This window comes from Jaculus jaculus, chromosome 9 (genome assembly GCF_020740685.1).
Source record: "Jaculus jaculus isolate mJacJac1 chromosome 9, mJacJac1.mat.Y.cur, whole genome shotgun sequence".
NCBI lineage: Eukaryota > Metazoa > Chordata > Mammalia > Rodentia > Dipodidae > Jaculus > Jaculus jaculus.
Window position 1 is genome coordinate 93,029,402 of NC_059110.1, and position 17,006 is coordinate 93,046,407.

Genomic DNA, 17,006 nt, shown 5'->3' on the forward strand with positions numbered 1-17,006 from the left:
CATAATACATTAAGTCGGCTTGGCACTGACTCTGTTTTCCCATTAGAAATATGGTTTCCTAAGGACCCTGGTTCGAGGCTTGATTCTCTAGGACCCACATTAGCCAGATGCACAAGGGGGCACACGCATCTGGAGTTCATTTGCAGTGGCTGGAGGCCCTGGCGCACCCATTCTCTCTCCCTCTCTCTGCCTCTTTCTCTCTCTGTCACTCTCAAATAAATAGATAAAAATGAACAACAACAAAAAAAAACTTTTAAAAAAAGAAATATGGTTTCATCATGATGGTTAAATTATTAGGTCACATGTGAATTCCACAATTAACTCCTGAGACTATGGAAATACATCGTAATTCCAATGAAAAGTAACAGCAAGTTTTCACCAATACAAGTTGTGCTATGAGGGCTGGAGAGATAGCTCAGTGGTCAAGGCGCTAGCCCACAAAGCCTAATGAGCCGGGTTCAATTCCCAGTACCCACGTAAAGCCAGATGCACAAAGTGCTGCATGCATCTGGGGTTCCTTTGCAGTGACTAGAGGTTCTTGCAAGCCTATTCCCTCTCTCTCCTTGTAAATAGATAAACAAATAATAAATGAAGTTACATTGTCAGTTTGTTTACTTAGTCAGTTAAGTTGCACTATCAACTTGTTCATTTATTTAGCTAGTTTGTTGGTTAGTTTAAAATAGCCCAAACCAGAAGAACATAAAAGGACGCTGACTTTGTGACGAGGTAGAAGCAGCAGTTAGCATTTTCAGAGACTCTGTAATTTGCGGATATGAGTCAACTTCCACCTGAGGGTTCGCTGTTCCAAGACCGGATACAATATTAGTATTGTGCATTTCTTAAATAGCCAGGCGTGTTGGCACACGCCTTTTTTTTTTTAAATTTTTATTTATTTATTTATTTGAGAGCGACAGACACAGAGAGAAAGACAGATAGAGGGACAGAGAGAGAGAATGGGCGCGCCAGGGACTCCAGCCTCTGCAAACGAACTCCAGACGCGTGCGCCCCCTTGTGCATCTGGCTAACGTGGGACCTGGGGAACCGAGCCTCGAACCGGGGTCCTTAGGCTTCACAGGCAAGCGCTTAACCGCTAAGCCATCTCTCCAGCCCAAGTATTGTGCATTTCTTATCACAAAACTAGGGCTATATTTTATCTCATCCATGTGACACAAAGGAAAGAGGTCTTAATGGAAAGAGGTAAAATGGGGAAAGGTGGGGGAGATGACAATGGCAATAAAATAGGCAAGCGTTCCTGCAAGAAATGGTCAGATACTGAGCTCTAGAGGAAAGAGCAGGGTGGACTAGGCTTCCCTTGAACATGAGTAGAGGCGGCAGGGGTTAAGTGGATCCATGCACTTAGTAGGTTGCTTAAGTACTTAAGACTTTAGAGCTCTCAGGGATGGGCCAAAGGCCTTTTCCTTTATGAGCGGGACATAAATCTTTGGGGAGCTTAGATAAAATGCTATGTTGGTATTTTAGGTGTCTCCCAAAGGTCCACACCATAGAAGCTTGGTCCTCATCGTGATGCTAATTGGAAGGTGGTGGAGCCCTCCCGCACATGCGCATGACCCACTCCTCGGTGGTAAAGGCCTTCACACCGCTGTCTTTCACTAGCCAGGAGTCAGGCTCTTTAGCAAACACGGCACAGCAGAATCTCTCCACTCTGAGTGCACAGACGTATGAACAAACACTTCCTGCGTCATCGTGGACTTCCATGAATCTGATCTTGTAATTTAATCCCTTCTTCTCCTTACAGAAGTGATAGACAGGCAACCGATCAATGTACCTTTCTATTTCACTTTTTAACTGTTTTAGATCCTTCATCTCTGCTTTGAAACCAATTATTTGCTGTTTCTTTTCATCTAAGCCAACGAATAAATATCCCCCCTCAGTATTTGCAAATGCAGACACAGTTCGAGGGAGGATCTCTTTGAGGCGTTTTAACAAGTTGTTTGTTTCAAATGACTTGAATTCAACATGTGTGGATTCAGTGAAGGAGAAATTTTCCATGTATGTAAGTTTTCTGTCTAAAAAGTTAGAAGCCAATGTCTCCACAAAGAGTTCCTCTTGTACAGTACCGGTTCCTTTAGCAGGCAGTTCTGGTCTTGAACACAATCTCCCTCCACTTTGTTCCAGGGATTTGAGGAACTCCAGTGCGTCAGCAGCATTCATTTCAACGGACGACGACAAACTTCTTTCATACACATTAGTTTCCAAGGTGACAATCAGCAGAGGAGAGTTGCCTGGACTCCATGATTTCACGAAGATTAAAAAGTGTCCTTCTTCCTGAATGAAGTCTACGTAATTCCGAACTGATTGCAAAAGGTTTCTAAAAGAGTTTGTCAAATCTTGCCCAATTCCATCTCTCTCAAGACTATATCCTGGATTTTCAATTTTAGCCTTGATCTTTCCTCCTCCAGAATTCAGGAGAGCACACACAGCTACTAAGACCTTTCTATTCTGTTCTTTCTGTTGCTGTTCATTCATTTCTGCCCTAATTTTCTCTCCAAGAGTGACCATCCCTACATCTAACACGAGCTTAGCATGGTCAGTGTCCAGAGAAGCAATTATGTTCATTTTCTCAGCTGCCATCTTATTTCCAAGGTGGAATTCTGTCCTGTAAAATAGACAGACCCATTAGAATAGGCCCTAAGCAGGAGAGAGGCAATTGGTTATTGAGAAGCAAACGCAGCAATGTCCCTAAGCCTACCCAAGGCCCTAGGCTCAATCCCCAGTTCCACAAAAAGAAAAACCTCCTTTTAATAATAGTCAATATCAGAATACGTTGTTATTGAGTATACCTTCAGCGTTCTAAAATATAGTTTTGATGGATCAGTAGTTAAAGGTACTTGCTTGCAAAGCCCAATGGCCAAGGTTCAATTCCCCAGTACCTACATAAAGCCAGATGCACAAAGTAGGGCATGCATCTGGAGTTTGTTCGTAGCAGCAGGAGACCTTGGTGTTCCCATGCTCATTCTCTCTCACTCTCTCTCATAAATAAATAAATATAGGCTTGAGCCTATTCTTTCTATATAACTGGAAGTTAGTGTCCTTTGACCACTATCTTCTCTACACCCAACCCATTCCATGGCAACTACCACCATACTTTAAATTTCCATGAGTTGGGTTTCCTTGGATAACATATGTAACTTGTGTCATGTGTCATCAGTCTTTCTGTACCTGGATTATTTTACTTGATGTGACATCCTTCATGTCGTCACAAATTACAAAATGTCCCTATGTTTTCAAACTGAATAGGAAATCACTGTGTGTATGTACTACATTTTCTTCAATGAATGAATACTTGGGTTGATTCCGTATGCCAGAATTTTGAGTAACGCAACGGTGGATGTGGGCATGCAGATACCACTTTGACATAATGACTTCATTTGCCCTGGTTATACCACATTACAAACTATTTGACATTTTGCGGGGAATCATATTAGTTTCCATAACAGCTGAATTAATCTATAGCGCCACCCACCCCACCCCCAGCACCTGTCCTGCCTGTGCTGTGGCGCGTGGTTTCTCTATTGCTCCTCACCCATGGCTGCTCTTGAATGTCTTAACTTACCAGAGTCTATGTACATACACGCACGCACGCATGGCTCCTCGTCTGGCCTTAGGTGATGATTGTATGTCTCTAGCTGTGATCTCTCTCCCCAGGTATCTGTGGCTTTGCCTATCCCTGCAGCTTTTGCAATCAGCTTCCCCCCTGGGGTACAAGTTAGGTGACCAAAGCTAATCCCCAGACAGGTTAGAAAACCCCAAATGTGGTTTGCTTTGCCCTCTCTGGTTCAAGGGAGGGAACTACAAATTGGTGTTGCAAGTGGTGAAAGGGATTAAAATCAGCAGGAGATATTCTAGTTTTGACTGTGGCTCCTTCTTCCCTGGGCATATATTTGTTTGATACAAATCTTCAGCTTTTAGTTCAGTCTGTGGTTTTTCAAATGTTTTCACATGAAGGCTTGAGGCTTTCTTTCTGCCCAGATTCTAATTTCAGGGCTCAAGCAATCCTCCTGTATCAGCCTTCCGAATAGTTATGGCTACAGATGCATCCCATCACTCTGTTATTGTGCCTTAGCATTGAATTTAATCTAGTAGTCTGTTTAATATTCTACAGCTATGATGTTCATTTAATGTATTGTTGTGGATGGGTATTTGTATGAAGTAGTAACAGTTTCATGGCTCAGCAGTAAAAGGCACTTGCTTGCAAAACCTAAAGTTTCGATTCTCCAGTACCCATGTAAAGCCAGATACATAAATTGGCACATGCATATGGAGTTCATTTGCAGCAGTCAGAAGTCTCATTGTGTCTATACTCACTCTCTCTGTCTCTCTCTCTTTTGCCCTCTCTCTTAATCTCTCTTAAATAAATAAATTAATTAATTAATTATGAGGTGCAGCTGGGTGTGGTGGTGCACACCTTTAATCCTAGCACCTAAGAGGCAGAGGGAGGAGGATCAATGAGAGTTCAAGGCCACCCTGAGACTACATAATGAGTTCCAGGTCAGTCTGGGCTAGAGTGACCAGAAGCCGGGCGCAGTGTACCGTGCCTTTAAAAACAAAAAATGTGGGCGTGGCAGCCCACATCTTTAATCCCAGCATTTGGGACACAGAGGTAGGATTATCATGAGTTTGAGGACACCCTGAGACTCCGTAGGGAATTCCAGATCAGCTTGGGCTAGAGTAAGACCCTACCTAGGAAAAAAAAATGTATATGAAGTATAACAGTTTCATACAATGACACTACCTACACAAGACCATCATAATGGAGGAAAAGATCATGACATCAAAATAAAAGAGAGACTGATTGAGAGGGGGAGGGGATATGATGGAGAGTGGAGTTTCAAAGGGGAAAGTGGGGGGAGGGAGAGAATTACCATGGGATATTGTTTACAATTATGGAAGTTATCAATAAAAAACAAAATTAAATTAATAAAAATAAATACATAAAAGGAAAGAAAATTAAAACAACAGATTTTGATATGAATTATCTAATTTTTCCTCAAGGATAGCATCAGATTTCTTTTTTTGTTGTTTTTTGTTTTTGTTTTTATGTTTATTTATTTATTTGAGAGCAACAGACAGATAGAGAGAGAGAGAGAGAGAGAGAAGGAGAATGGGCACGCCAGGGCCTCCAGCCACTGCAAACGAACTCCAGACGCGTGCGCCCCCTTGTGCATCTGGCTAACGTGGGTCCTGGAGAATCGAGCCTCGAACCCAGGTCCTTAGGCTTCTTAGGCAAGCACTTAACCATTAAGCCATCTCTCCAGCCCAGATTTCTTTTTTGAGATAGAGTTTCAATCTAGCCCAGGCTGACCTGAAATTCACTATGCCACCTCACTCATAGTGATCCTACCGCTGCCTTCTGAGTGCTGGGATTAAAAGCGTGTGCTACCATGCCTAGCAGTAGCATCAGATTTGGATCCACCAACCTTATTTTGGGCAGGACTACAGGAGAATACCTAACACCTTTTAGGAGAAGATGCCATGATTCTAAATCTATTACAAGCCAGCACTTTTCTCTCAGAGATGCACCAAAACTCGGAGCTGAGCAAGAAGAGCTGCCTTTCTCTGACCACTTGGGAACTCCCAGCTGTGGGTGAGTTTTTCACTCAGCTAGGTCTGGGCTGGCTGGGCCCGAAGGGGCTCCACCTAGGCCCTAGCCCAGGTGGGGCCAGGAGGGACCCCAGCCCTTACTCTCACATGGGTTTTCTATCCTCTTCAGCTCCCTACATGGCAGGAGACTCTCGAACTTTCTCTTTCTGTCATGCTTTTTTTCCAGGCCTTCCACATGGGATCTCTAGCCATGTGGCTGCCTTTCTTTGGCTCTGTACTTCCCTCAATAAATATAATAATTTAATATCCTTTAAAAAAAAAAAAAAGAACTGCCTCCTTAAGTTATACTATCGCCTAGCTGTTTATTCAAAGATGCCTTCACGGGCCAGGCATGGTGGCATACACCTTTAATCCCAGCCTTTGGGAGGCAGGGGTAGGAGGATTACAGTGAGGCCACCCTGAAACTACACAGTGAATTCCAGGTCAGCCTGAGCTAGATTGAGACTCCATCTTGAAAACAGCAAAACAAAAACAAACAAACAAAAAAACAAAGATGCCTCCACGGAAGAGAGCATTTGAACCCAACTCTGACAGGTCCCAGAAAAAGTGACACTAAGGGAAGAAGTCTTTACTCCTATTAAAAAAAAAAAAAAAAAAGGAAGAATAGGACTCCTTACAACATGCTCCCTCCAGGCAAAAAATTGTCCTCGATATCCATGACCTCATAATGCCTGACACTGCCTACATAAGACCATCATAAGAGGAGGGAAGGAGCATGGCATCCAAATAGAGGAGATACTTATTGAGATGGGGAGTGGATGTGATGGAGAAGAGAAATTCAAAGGGGAAAAGGGGGGAGGGGGGTCTTACCATGGGATATTTTTTATAATCATGGAAAATGTTTAATAAAATTGAGAAAAAAAAAAAAAAGAACTGGGCATGGTGGCACACACCTTTAATCCCAGCACTGGGAAGGCAGAGGTAGAAGAATCACCATGAGTTCGAGGCCACCTTGAGACTACATAGTGAATTCCAGGTCAGCCTGGCCTAGGGTGAAACCCTACCTCAAAAAAACAAAAAAAGACTGGAGAGATGGCTTAGCGGTTAAGCACTTGACTGTGAAGCCTAAGGACCCCTGTTTGAGGCTTGATTCCCCAGGACCCACATTAGCCAGATGCACAAGGGGGTGCATGCATCTGGAGTTCATTTGCAGTGGCTGGAGACCCTGGCACGCCTATTCTATCTCTCTATATCTGCCTCTTTCTCTCTGTGTCTGTTACTCTCAAATAAATAAAAAATAAAATAAATAAATAAGCAAGGGAAGCCAGGCATAGTGGCACACTCCTTTAATCTCAGCACTCAGGAGGCAGAGGTAGGAAGATCCCTGTAAGTTCAAGGCCAGCCTGAGAGTACATAGAGAATTCCAGGTCAGCCTGGGCTAAATAGAGCAAGACCCTACCTAAAACAAACCAAAAAAAAAGCAAGGGTGATCTAGATTCCAGCCATGCCAAGTCTTCTTCCTGATATCATAGCTAATTGGTGACTTTTAATTTTGATCTCTTTCATAAGGGAGCTGCCCCAAATGCATGCCCACTTTCCCTGCAAAGAGCCGAGGGTGGTGGTACACACATGCAATTCTAGCACTTGTGACACTGAGACAGGATTGTGAGTTTGAGGATAACGTGAGCTACAGAGCAAGATTCTATCTTCTTTTCTTCTGGGTGGGGGAGGGTGGAGGAAGAAGAGGAAGAGGAGGGAGAGAGCAAAGGAAAGGAAAGAAGTGGGGAGATGGTTTAGCAGTTAAAGGCCCTTGCTTGAAAATCCTACTGGTCCAGGTTCAATTCCCCAGCATCCATGCACAAAGTGGTGCATGCTTCTGGTTTTCATTTGCAGCAGCAAGCCCTGGGATGCCCATTCATTCATTCATTCTCTCTCATAAATAGAAATATTTTCTATTTATTTGCAAGCAGAGAGAGACAGAGAGAAATGGGTGTGCCAGAGCCTCCAGCTGCTGCAAAAACTCTAGACATATGCACCACTTTTTGCACCTGGCTTCAAGTGGGTACTGGGGAGTCGAACCCTGGTCATTAGACTTCACCAACTAGTGCCTTCACCACTGAGTCATCTCTACAGACCTCATAAATAGAAATATTTTTAAAGAAAGAAAGTAAAGGGCTGGAGAGATGGCTTCATGGTGAAGACACCTGCCTGCAAAACCAGGGAACCCAGGTTAATTTCCCCAATACCCACGTAAAGCCAGATGCACAAGGTGCTGCCCAAGTCTAGAGTTTGTTTGCAGTGGCTGGAGGCCCTGGCATGCCCATTCTCTCTCTCGCCAATAAATAAATAAAATATTTTTTATTTTTTTGTTTATTTTTACTTATTTATTTGAAAGTGACAGACAAAGAGAGAAAGAGGCACATAGAGAGAGAGACAGAATGGGCGCGCCAAGGCCTCCAGCCACTGCAAATGAACTCCAGACGTGTGCGCCCCCTTGTGCATCTGGCTAAGTGGGTCCTGAGGAATAGAGCCTCGAACCGGGGTCCTTAGGCTTCACAGGCAAGCACTTAGCCGCTAAGCCATCTCTCCAGCCCCCCAATTTTTTTTTTTTTAAAGAAAAGAGCTGAGCGTGGTGGTACATGCATGCTTTAATCCCAGCACTCGGGAGGCAGAGGTAGGAGGATCACCATGAGTTCGAGGCCACCCTGAGACAACAAAGTGAATTCCAGGTCAACTTGAGCTAGAATGAGACCCTACCTTGGAGGAGAAAAAAAAAAAAAAGGCTTCCAGGAAAAGTCAGTTTCATTTCTGCTCAGTTATGTTGCTACAGCCCCACCCTGATTGTTATATATTGCTCAACAGCCTACATTCTTCGCTTCTTGTCAGCCCCTCCTTCCAGCATCTGCTAATTCAGGCTCCTTCCACAGCAGCACCTCTGATTCCCTTAGCACATGGAAAGGAGGATGGGAATTCCACCTTGTCCCAGAGTGCTGTGGGAGGATGAACATTCCTCCCAGGAACTTGAGACTCAAGGGAGCTACAATGCAGCCTCCTGATAGAGGAGTGCATGGGCTAGCCTGGGACCCTAGCTATCTCAATCCAATAACTGTGGTTCTTTTTAAAAATATTTTATTTTTATTTATTTGACAGAGAAAGAGGAAAGGGGGGAGGGAGAGAGAGAGAATGGGTGTACCAGGGCTTCCAGCCACTGCAAACAAATTCTGTGCCCCTTTGTGCATCTGAGTAACGTGGGTCTTAGGGAATCGAACCTGGGTCCTTTGGCTTTGCAGGCAAACACCTTAACCTCTAAGCCATCCCTCCAGCCCCAATAACTGTGGTTCTGTAATATTTTCTGTGGTTCACATCCACTTCCTTCTGGCACATACCAGGGATATAATCCTTAAAAACTATGTTGGATACTACTTAAGCCCCCAAACCACAGGACACAAAACTCACTGATGTCCCTGACATCTTGGGTCTTATGTGCAATTAGTTTTTTTTTTTTCTGGAATTATTCTAAGTTTTTATTAGCACATAAGAATTATAAACAATGACAGATTTCATTATGACATTTTCATATATAATATATAACATAATATATTTCAATCTCATTCAGTCCCTATTACCCTGGGGGAAATTCTCTCAGACCTGAACTGGGGATTTAAGCTGTCTTGTTAACTTTCCTTAGCAGGAAAGGAAAGATGGCATTCAGAGGCCCTTGGTTTCTGACATCAGAGCAGGCTGGTAGAAAGCACAGAAAGAGGGGACAGGGGCTGGAGGGTTGGCTTAGCAGTTGAGGCGCTTGCCTGCAAAGCCAAAGAACCCAGGTTCAATTCTCCAGGACCCACGTCAGCCAGATGCACAAGAGGGCACACGCGTCTGGAGTTCGTTTGCAGTGGCTGGAGGCCCTGGTGCGCCCATTCTCTCTCTCTCCCTCCCTCCCCCTCCCTCCCTCCCTCCCTCCCTCCCTCCCTCCCTCCCTCCCTCTCTCTCTATGTCTCTCTCTCTCTCTCTCGATTTCCCTCTTTGTCAAATAAATAAATAAAAATAAAAAAATTTTTAAATATTTTTTGTTCATTTTTTATTTATTTATTTGAGAGCGACAGACACAGAGAGAAAGACAGATAGAGGGAGAGAGAGAGAATCGGCGCGCCAGGGCTTCCAGCCTCTGCAAACGAACTCCAGACACGTGCGCCCCCTTGTGCATCTGGCTAACGTGGGACCTGGGGAACCGAGCCTCGAATCGGGGTCCTTAGGTTTCACAGGCAAGCGCTTAACCGCTAAGCCATCTCTCCAGCTCAAAAATAAAAATATTTTTAAAAAAATAAAAGAAAGAGGGGACAGGAGTGGAAGGTGCTTCTTCATGGAGAATCAGACCCATGAGGCATTCTTTGCCCTCCTCGGATGGATGGCACCTTGTATTCGTATATTATTAAAGAGAGCAATGTTGACATAGTTCAGGTGACATCGTTGCCTGGAGCTTTAGGGCGCTTAGTTCATTTCGGATTTAGAGTGCAGTTCCTCCTTCTCTGGTCTCCTAATTTCTCCAGCTTCCCACAAGGTCAGGTCTCCAGGAGGATGCCCCACCCCACCGCTTCAGGGGGTCTGGAAACCCAAGGCTGTGGCCCCTCTTGCCTCTCTGGTCTGCGCTAGCATCCTGCGGGACCTCTCCCAGGGATTTCTAAGCCTATACCCCCCCGCCCGCCCCCAAGCTCAGGAAGACTATATTGCTTGCGCCTCAACCTCTCCGTGGTGCCCAGGACTTGAACAGCCTGTGGTTGGGTACAGGATACTATAAAGGCCCCCAGATTCTCAGAAAGGAAAGCAATCAACCCCGCACTCCCTGAGGGTGGAAGGCTGTATTGGCGGCCACCGCCTCCTTCCGGAGCCAGTAGCCTGAGCCGGGGTGGAGCTGAGCGCTGGAGAGAGCATAAGGCGCTGGGACTAGGAGATGCTGTCCTGGAGTGGGGGGCTCACTTACCCCCGCGCGCTGCACCCGAGAAACAGGAGTGCCAGAAGCCCAGTGCAAACGGGATTCCAGCGAGGTTCCTTGTGGGACGAGAAAGGAGAGTGAGATGGGGACAGACCCAGGCGGTGGTGAGAACACCTGGCCAGGGGACGTCTTTGAGGGCTGCTGGGTTCGGGGAGCCAAGCCGCAGTCCCGTTGTGAATCGCCGGTCGCGGAGTAAGGGCACCTGTGTCCTTTCTTCTTTGCCGCCCTTAGCTCTTCCTCCACTCTCAGTGCGGATCACGCACAGACTTGTATTTAAAAGCAGAGTTTCATTGGCCAGCGCACGCCCACAAGTGTGAGCGCGCCCCGTTAAGCTAACTGGGTCTTTGGAGCTGTCAAAACGCAAGTGCGAGGTTCCCAGGCGAGGCCGAACAACCTTTCCAACTTCACCCACATTCCCGGAGCAGCGCCCCATCCCGTGTTCGTAGGGACCAGTCGAGAATGGCTTTAATGACCAGGAGAGAAGGAGGGGGCTGGGAGGGTCCTGCTGCACCCGGGCAGGCAGACGGGAGCCCATCTTCTCGGTGCCAGAGCATCCTAGAGCCCTTAGGAGCCTCCCTGCGCTACTAGGGGATTACGGAAATACGTGTTCCTCTGGTGCAAAACATCGAAAATCAGACTCCAGAAACCACAGGGATTTGTTGGTTTGCTTGCTTCCTTGTTTTGTTTGGTTTCATTTTCCTTTTTATTTTACTTACAAGTAGAGAGTGAGTGAGTGAGTGTGAGAGAGGTCAGAGTCCACAGGTGAGAAAAGAGGTGAGAGCAGAGGCCAGAGCTGGGGGGGGGGGGTGCGGAGGGAGGGAAGAAGCTAGTGGAGAGGTGAGGAGGGAGGCAGGAGGTGAATGTGGGGGGAGAGAAAGGGAGAGAGAGAGACAGAAGGCATGGTGCCAGGAGGACGGTCCTGAGGGAACCCCCCTTCTCCCCATCCCCACTCCCCACCTCTACCCCCCCCCACACAACCCCCACAGCCCTGCTGTGGATGTCTGTCTCCACCATTAACCTCAGGGAGGTCAGCCAGCCTTTGGTTGATTTCGGCTCTCGAATTTGAGACCCACATAGAACTGTAAGCAAAGAAAAGATGACAAGTTTTAGCTCTCATCAGTTTCCCCACATTCCTAAAGTTTTGATTTCTCAGAAAACAAAACTAGAATATCCACACCCCCTTTGTGCCCTGCCCTTCTAACCTCAAGGTAAGGGAAAAAACAGGCTATTTCCTGTTTGCTGACACTGATCCCACCCTAAAAGTTGATGAAGCCGAGTGTGATGGCTCATGTCTTGAATCTAAGCAGGAAGCTTGAGGTAGAAGAATGACCATGAGTTTGAGGCCAGCCTGGGCTACCGAGAGAGTTCCAGGTTAGCATAGATTAGCGTGAGACCCAGCCTGCAGAAAGAAAAAAAAAAGTTGATGATAATTACTTCTATATTTAAACTAAAGAAGCCATTTATCAGAAAAAGAAAAACCTGGAAATACATTGGAGAAGAATACTGCAAAATAATTTAGGGAGATGAACAACTTTTTATTTTATTTGGTTGTTGCTGTTGTTTTTTAAGATGCGTGTGTTGTTTCTAGTGGAAGGAAAGGGTTCGTTTTTATTTCAATTTTTGTTGGTGTTGTTTGAGGTAGGGTCTCCCACTATCCCAGGCTGACCTGGAATTCACTATGTAGTCTCAAGGTGGCCTTGAACTCACGACAATCCTACCACCTCTGCCTCCTGAGGGCTGGGATTAAAGGTGTGCTCCACCATGCTCTACTCTTTATTTCAACTTTTGAGATGACGCTTCATAATATCAGGAAAGAGCAAATAGCTGGGCATTGCATCTTGTCACTTGTCCTCATGTAGCACAAGCTGGCCTCAAGTGCAGCATGTTGTCAGGGAGGACCTTCAACCCTTTATCCTCCTGCCTCCTCCCAAGTGCTGGGATTACAGTCATATGCCACTATACCTGGCATGCTTTTCTTTTCTTCTTTTTTTTTTTTTTCAGTTAGCATACCAAAAAGTGGATTTTATTTTGTCATTTTCATATGTGTATATAACTATACTTTGCTCACATTTACACTCCTCCCATTCTATCTTCCTCCTTCCCCACCCACTATTTCCCTTCTTTCCTCAGGTAGACCCCTTTCTGCTTTCAGGTTAGATAGATAGATAGATAATTGATAGATGATTGATAGAAAGATGATAGATTTGAGGTCAATATATGAATCCCTGTTCCCTTCCTTTTAATCCCCTTCCTCTGCCTCTCTCTCTATCTCTCTCTGCTCTCGGGAAGGGTTCATCTCCATAAGAGACCCCAGCCCACAAAGGGCTTTGTGAACATTCCTCATTTACCCCTAGCTAAACCATAAAGGGCATACTGTTTTTAAGTCATAAGAATAAATGATTTTGAGTGACAGTTAAGTATACTTTTGAAGAGTTAGGCCTTATATCTAGATAGGGTTTGGAGAGAAAGGATCAAGACCACAGCCTCCCACCTATTAGTTAGGCACTCAATCGCTATTCTACATCTCCAGCACCTACAGGGGAATTTAAAAAAAATTATTGGTTATGGACATACTTAGTATGGCAACATCACTCCTTCCCCTCATCCCTGCTCCCTTTCTGAAGGGGGCCCTCCTTATTGGAGTCACAGGTTCTCCCCATGGGGATTGTGGGTTATGCATTGTGGGAGCAGCCATCAGTTACTGGGGAGAGGCAATACCTCAGGACATGATGTCCCAACTCTACAGGGGATTTAAGAAGAAAACATCTTATTTATTTATTTTTTTGAGGTGGGGGGAAAGAGAGAGAATGGGCATGTCAGGGCCTCCAGCCAATGCAAACAAACTCCAGGCACATGGACCATCTTGTGCATCTGGCTTACGTGGTTACTGGGGAATCACAGCTGGGTCCTTAGATTTTGCAGGCAAGCACCTTAACTGCTAAGCCATTTCTCCACCTCCATTTTGTGTAGTTATGCCAAACTTATGATCAGTGTAAATGAAAAGCATGAGTCCTCAGCGTGTCTAGTCCTATGCATGAGCACTGTGTTTGTCTACCTTTGGATGCTATAGACGTCGCCACTGGGTATTCTGACAAGCAGCCGATACTGGGAACTAGTCAATGGTTTGGGGGACATCACTAATCCAATTCCCAGCAGGGAATTAAGCAACATCGTTTCCCATAGCTAAAACTGAGATTGCTAAATTCATGATGAAATAATTCTGTCAATCTCTCATGATGGACATCCCAAAGAAGCTCAGAGCTCAAGGGGATGGGGAAGTGGGTTGATGAGGAGGAAAGTGGTAGGTCAAGGTGACCAGCAGCAGTAACTCAATCACAGTGATCCCAACAGCATTTACACGTCTGTAAGAAGTCACGCGAGCTCCACCTACAGCTGCCAGGACCATAGCAGCTACTAGAAAAGTTCAGTGAAGTCTGGAGAGATAGCTTAGCGGTTAAGGTACTTGCCTGCAAAGCCAGAGGACCAAGTTCAATTCCCCAGGACCAACGTAAGCCAGATGCACAAGGTGGTGCATGCGTCTGGAGTTCATTTGCAGTAGATAGAAGCCCTGGCGTGCCCATTCTCCCTTCCTCCCTCTCCCCCCCTTTCTCTCTCAAATAAATAAAATAAAAAAATAAACTATTTTAAAAAATATATCTAAGAAAAATCTCCCACCTCCTTCTCCATCTTCCTCTTCCCGTATTCCACTGCACAGAAGATGGAAAGAGTTTAGTGTCTATGCCACTAGAGAGAGCAGTATGAGAGTACCTCATGAAGCCCAAAATAGAATCACCACATCATCCAGCTATTCCACTCCTGAGTATAGACCTGAAGGAAGGTAAGTCAGTATGCCACAGATGTACTTATCCATTCGCTTTAACTGTGGCACTGTCAACAATAACCAAGAGGTAGAATTGGCCTGCACACCCACCAGCAGATGGGTGGGTATAGGAATTGTGACATATATACACAAAGAAGAATGAAATTGTGTCATTTGTAGGGAAATGGATGGAACTGGAGAGCACCATGTTATGTGAAATAAGCCAGACCTGGAAACACAAACATAGCATACTTCTTCTCATACACAGAATCTAGATTTATTTGGAAGAAGGTAGGGAACTGAAAGGATGGGTGGTGGAGGAGGACAAGAGGATATTGCAGAGGAAAGATAGCAGGGCGTGGTGGTGCACACCTTTAACCCCAGCACTTGGGAGGCAGAGGTAGGTGGATCACAGTGAGTTTGAAGCCACTCTGAGACTACATAGTGAATTCCAGGTCAGCCTGGGCTAGAGTGAGACCCTACCAAAAAAAAAAAAAAAAAAAAAAAAAAAAAAGGAAAGAAGAAAAGGTAATAAAAATGAGAGAGGAATTGTTTTTAGAAGGCTTATTTCTACAGAATTCCTTCACTATGATTCTCATGAAAGAGTTCATCTTTTCTATAAGGAGAACATCTTTCACATGGGAGATTTTTTCCATTGCTTTCAGGAATCAAAAGAATTAGAGAGCTGGAGAGATGGCTTAGTGGTTATGGCACTTGCTGGCCAAGCCAAGGGATCCATGTAAAACCATAAACACAAGATGGCACATACATCTGGAGTTTGTTTGCAGCAACTAGAGGTCCTGGTGTGCCCATCTCTCTCCCCCACCCCTCCACCTGCCTCTTTCTCTCAAATAAATAAATAAATATTTTTATTTTATTTATTTGTTTATTATTTTTATTTAGTTATTCATATTTTATTTATTTATTCATTTGGGTTTCAGAGGTAGGTTCTCACTCTAGCTCAGGCTGACCTGGAATTCAGGGGGTCCATGAACTCACAGCAATCCTCCTCCTACCTCTGCCTCCCAAGTGCTGAGATTGAAGGCCTGTACCACCATGTCTGGCTTTAAATATTAAAAAAAAAAAAAAAAAGAATTTGAATGCCTCTCTTGCATCTGCAGTTTTTCAATTGCCTTTAGCTCAAAATAATTCCAAAACGAGACCTATGAGACAAATGAGAATATTCTGCCACTGTTTAGTTCCTTTGTGCAAGCAAAGATCTGTTTTACAGACCTATCGGGTTCAGTGCTTGACAGCTGCCGCTCACCCCTCAAGGGAGGACAAAATAATCACCCATGCCAGCTTCTCATGGTGTCCTGTGGCTGCTTCTGACTTGGGTCACTCTCTTCCTGAGTTCCTTGAAATGTTGACGCCATGCCTTGTCCCTGTATTTCATGGGGACTCTGAAGAGTTTCTTGGTCTTTGCTCACCCACCACCCTGTGTTTCTCATGGGCTCAGGCTTCCGCAGGAAAGCGGCTGAACACAGAAAATGTGCTGCACTGCGAAGCCCTCCCTGGCTCCCAGGTACCCAGGACCCATGCAGCCCAGGCTGCAACCTGGAAGATGACCTCTGTGCCATAAGGGAGACTGAGGTAGGAAGGGGACATGGGAGCCATTAAACCGAACAGACACCAAGTAGGATGTGTACTGTGATTACAAGTCAGCAAAAATGTATCTGCTGCTGGACGAACACTGGAAATGAGTAAGCAAAAAGAAAAACAACTCTGAGGGCGAGAAGAGCAGTGAGTTGTCTTTTATGGTTGGTTGTTTTCTGTTTATTAGTTTAGTAACCCTCCTGCCACCATCTCCTCTCCTCCCCCCACCTCCCGGACCCCAGGCAGACCCTTCCACCCTCAGTTCTCCTATATACCTACTATCTCCTCCCCTAAGCCCTCCCTCTCCCCCCTCCCTCACAGCCCTTTCTAGTTTGATGGCCTCTACTTCTGACTCTTACTCCAAATCACATACAAATCTAAACATTTTGAAGCTAGGTTCCACATATGAAGGAGAATATGTGGCTTTTGACTTTGTGAGCTTAGGTTACCCTACTCAGTAATATCTTTTCCAGATTCATCCATTTTCCTGAAATTTTTTTTTATTTATTTATTTGAGAGCGACAGACACAGAGAGAAAGACAGATAGAGGGAGAGAGAGAGAATGGGCGCGCCAGGCCTTCCAGCCTCTGCAAACAAACTCCAGACGCGTGCGCCCCCTTGTGCATCTGGCTAACGTGGGACCTGGGGAACTGAGCCTTGAACCGGGGTCCTTAGGCTTCACAGGCAAGCGCTTAACCGCTAAGCCATCTCTCCAGCCCTTTCCTGAAATTTTTATAATCTCATTTTTCTTTACAAGTGAATAAAACCACATCTTTGGGAGCCGGGTATGGTGGTGCATGCCTTTAATCCCAGCACTCGGAAGGCAGAGGTAGGAGGATTGCCGTGAGTTCTAGGACATCCTGAGACCCCATAGTGAATTCCAGGTCAGCCTGGGCTAGAGTAAGACCCTACCTCAAAAAACCAAAAAAAAAAAAAAAAAAAAAAATCTTCATTATGCATTCATCAGTTGATGGGGATTTAGGCCAATTCCATTTCCTAGCTGTTGGGAATAGAGTAGCAATAAACTGAGCAAGT

At 45.2% G+C, this 17,006-nt stretch overlaps 1 protein-coding gene across 1 annotated transcript; it reads right to left on the bottom strand.

Annotated features, from left to right (window-relative positions):
* Positions 1-1,527: 1,527 nt before the first annotated feature.
* LOC101598308 (schlafen family member 12-like) lies at positions 1,528-10,641 on the bottom strand. Its single transcript, XM_004664482.3, has 2 exons — positions 10,544-10,641; positions 1,528-2,617 (listed from the first exon to the last, which is right to left on the bottom strand). Exon 2 carries the CDS (start codon positions 2,590-2,592, stop codon positions 1,528-1,530), a length of 1,065 nt encoding a protein of 354 aa, XP_004664539.3. The 5' UTR covers positions 2,593-2,617; positions 10,544-10,641.
* Positions 10,642-17,006: the final 6,365 nt, after the last annotated feature.

Bases quoted from the DNA above. Each gene is read 5' to 3' on its own strand.
- LOC101598308 (XM_004664482.3), bottom strand. From the start codon at position 2,592: ATGGCAGCTGAGAAAATGAACATAATTGCTTCTCTGGACACTGACCAT.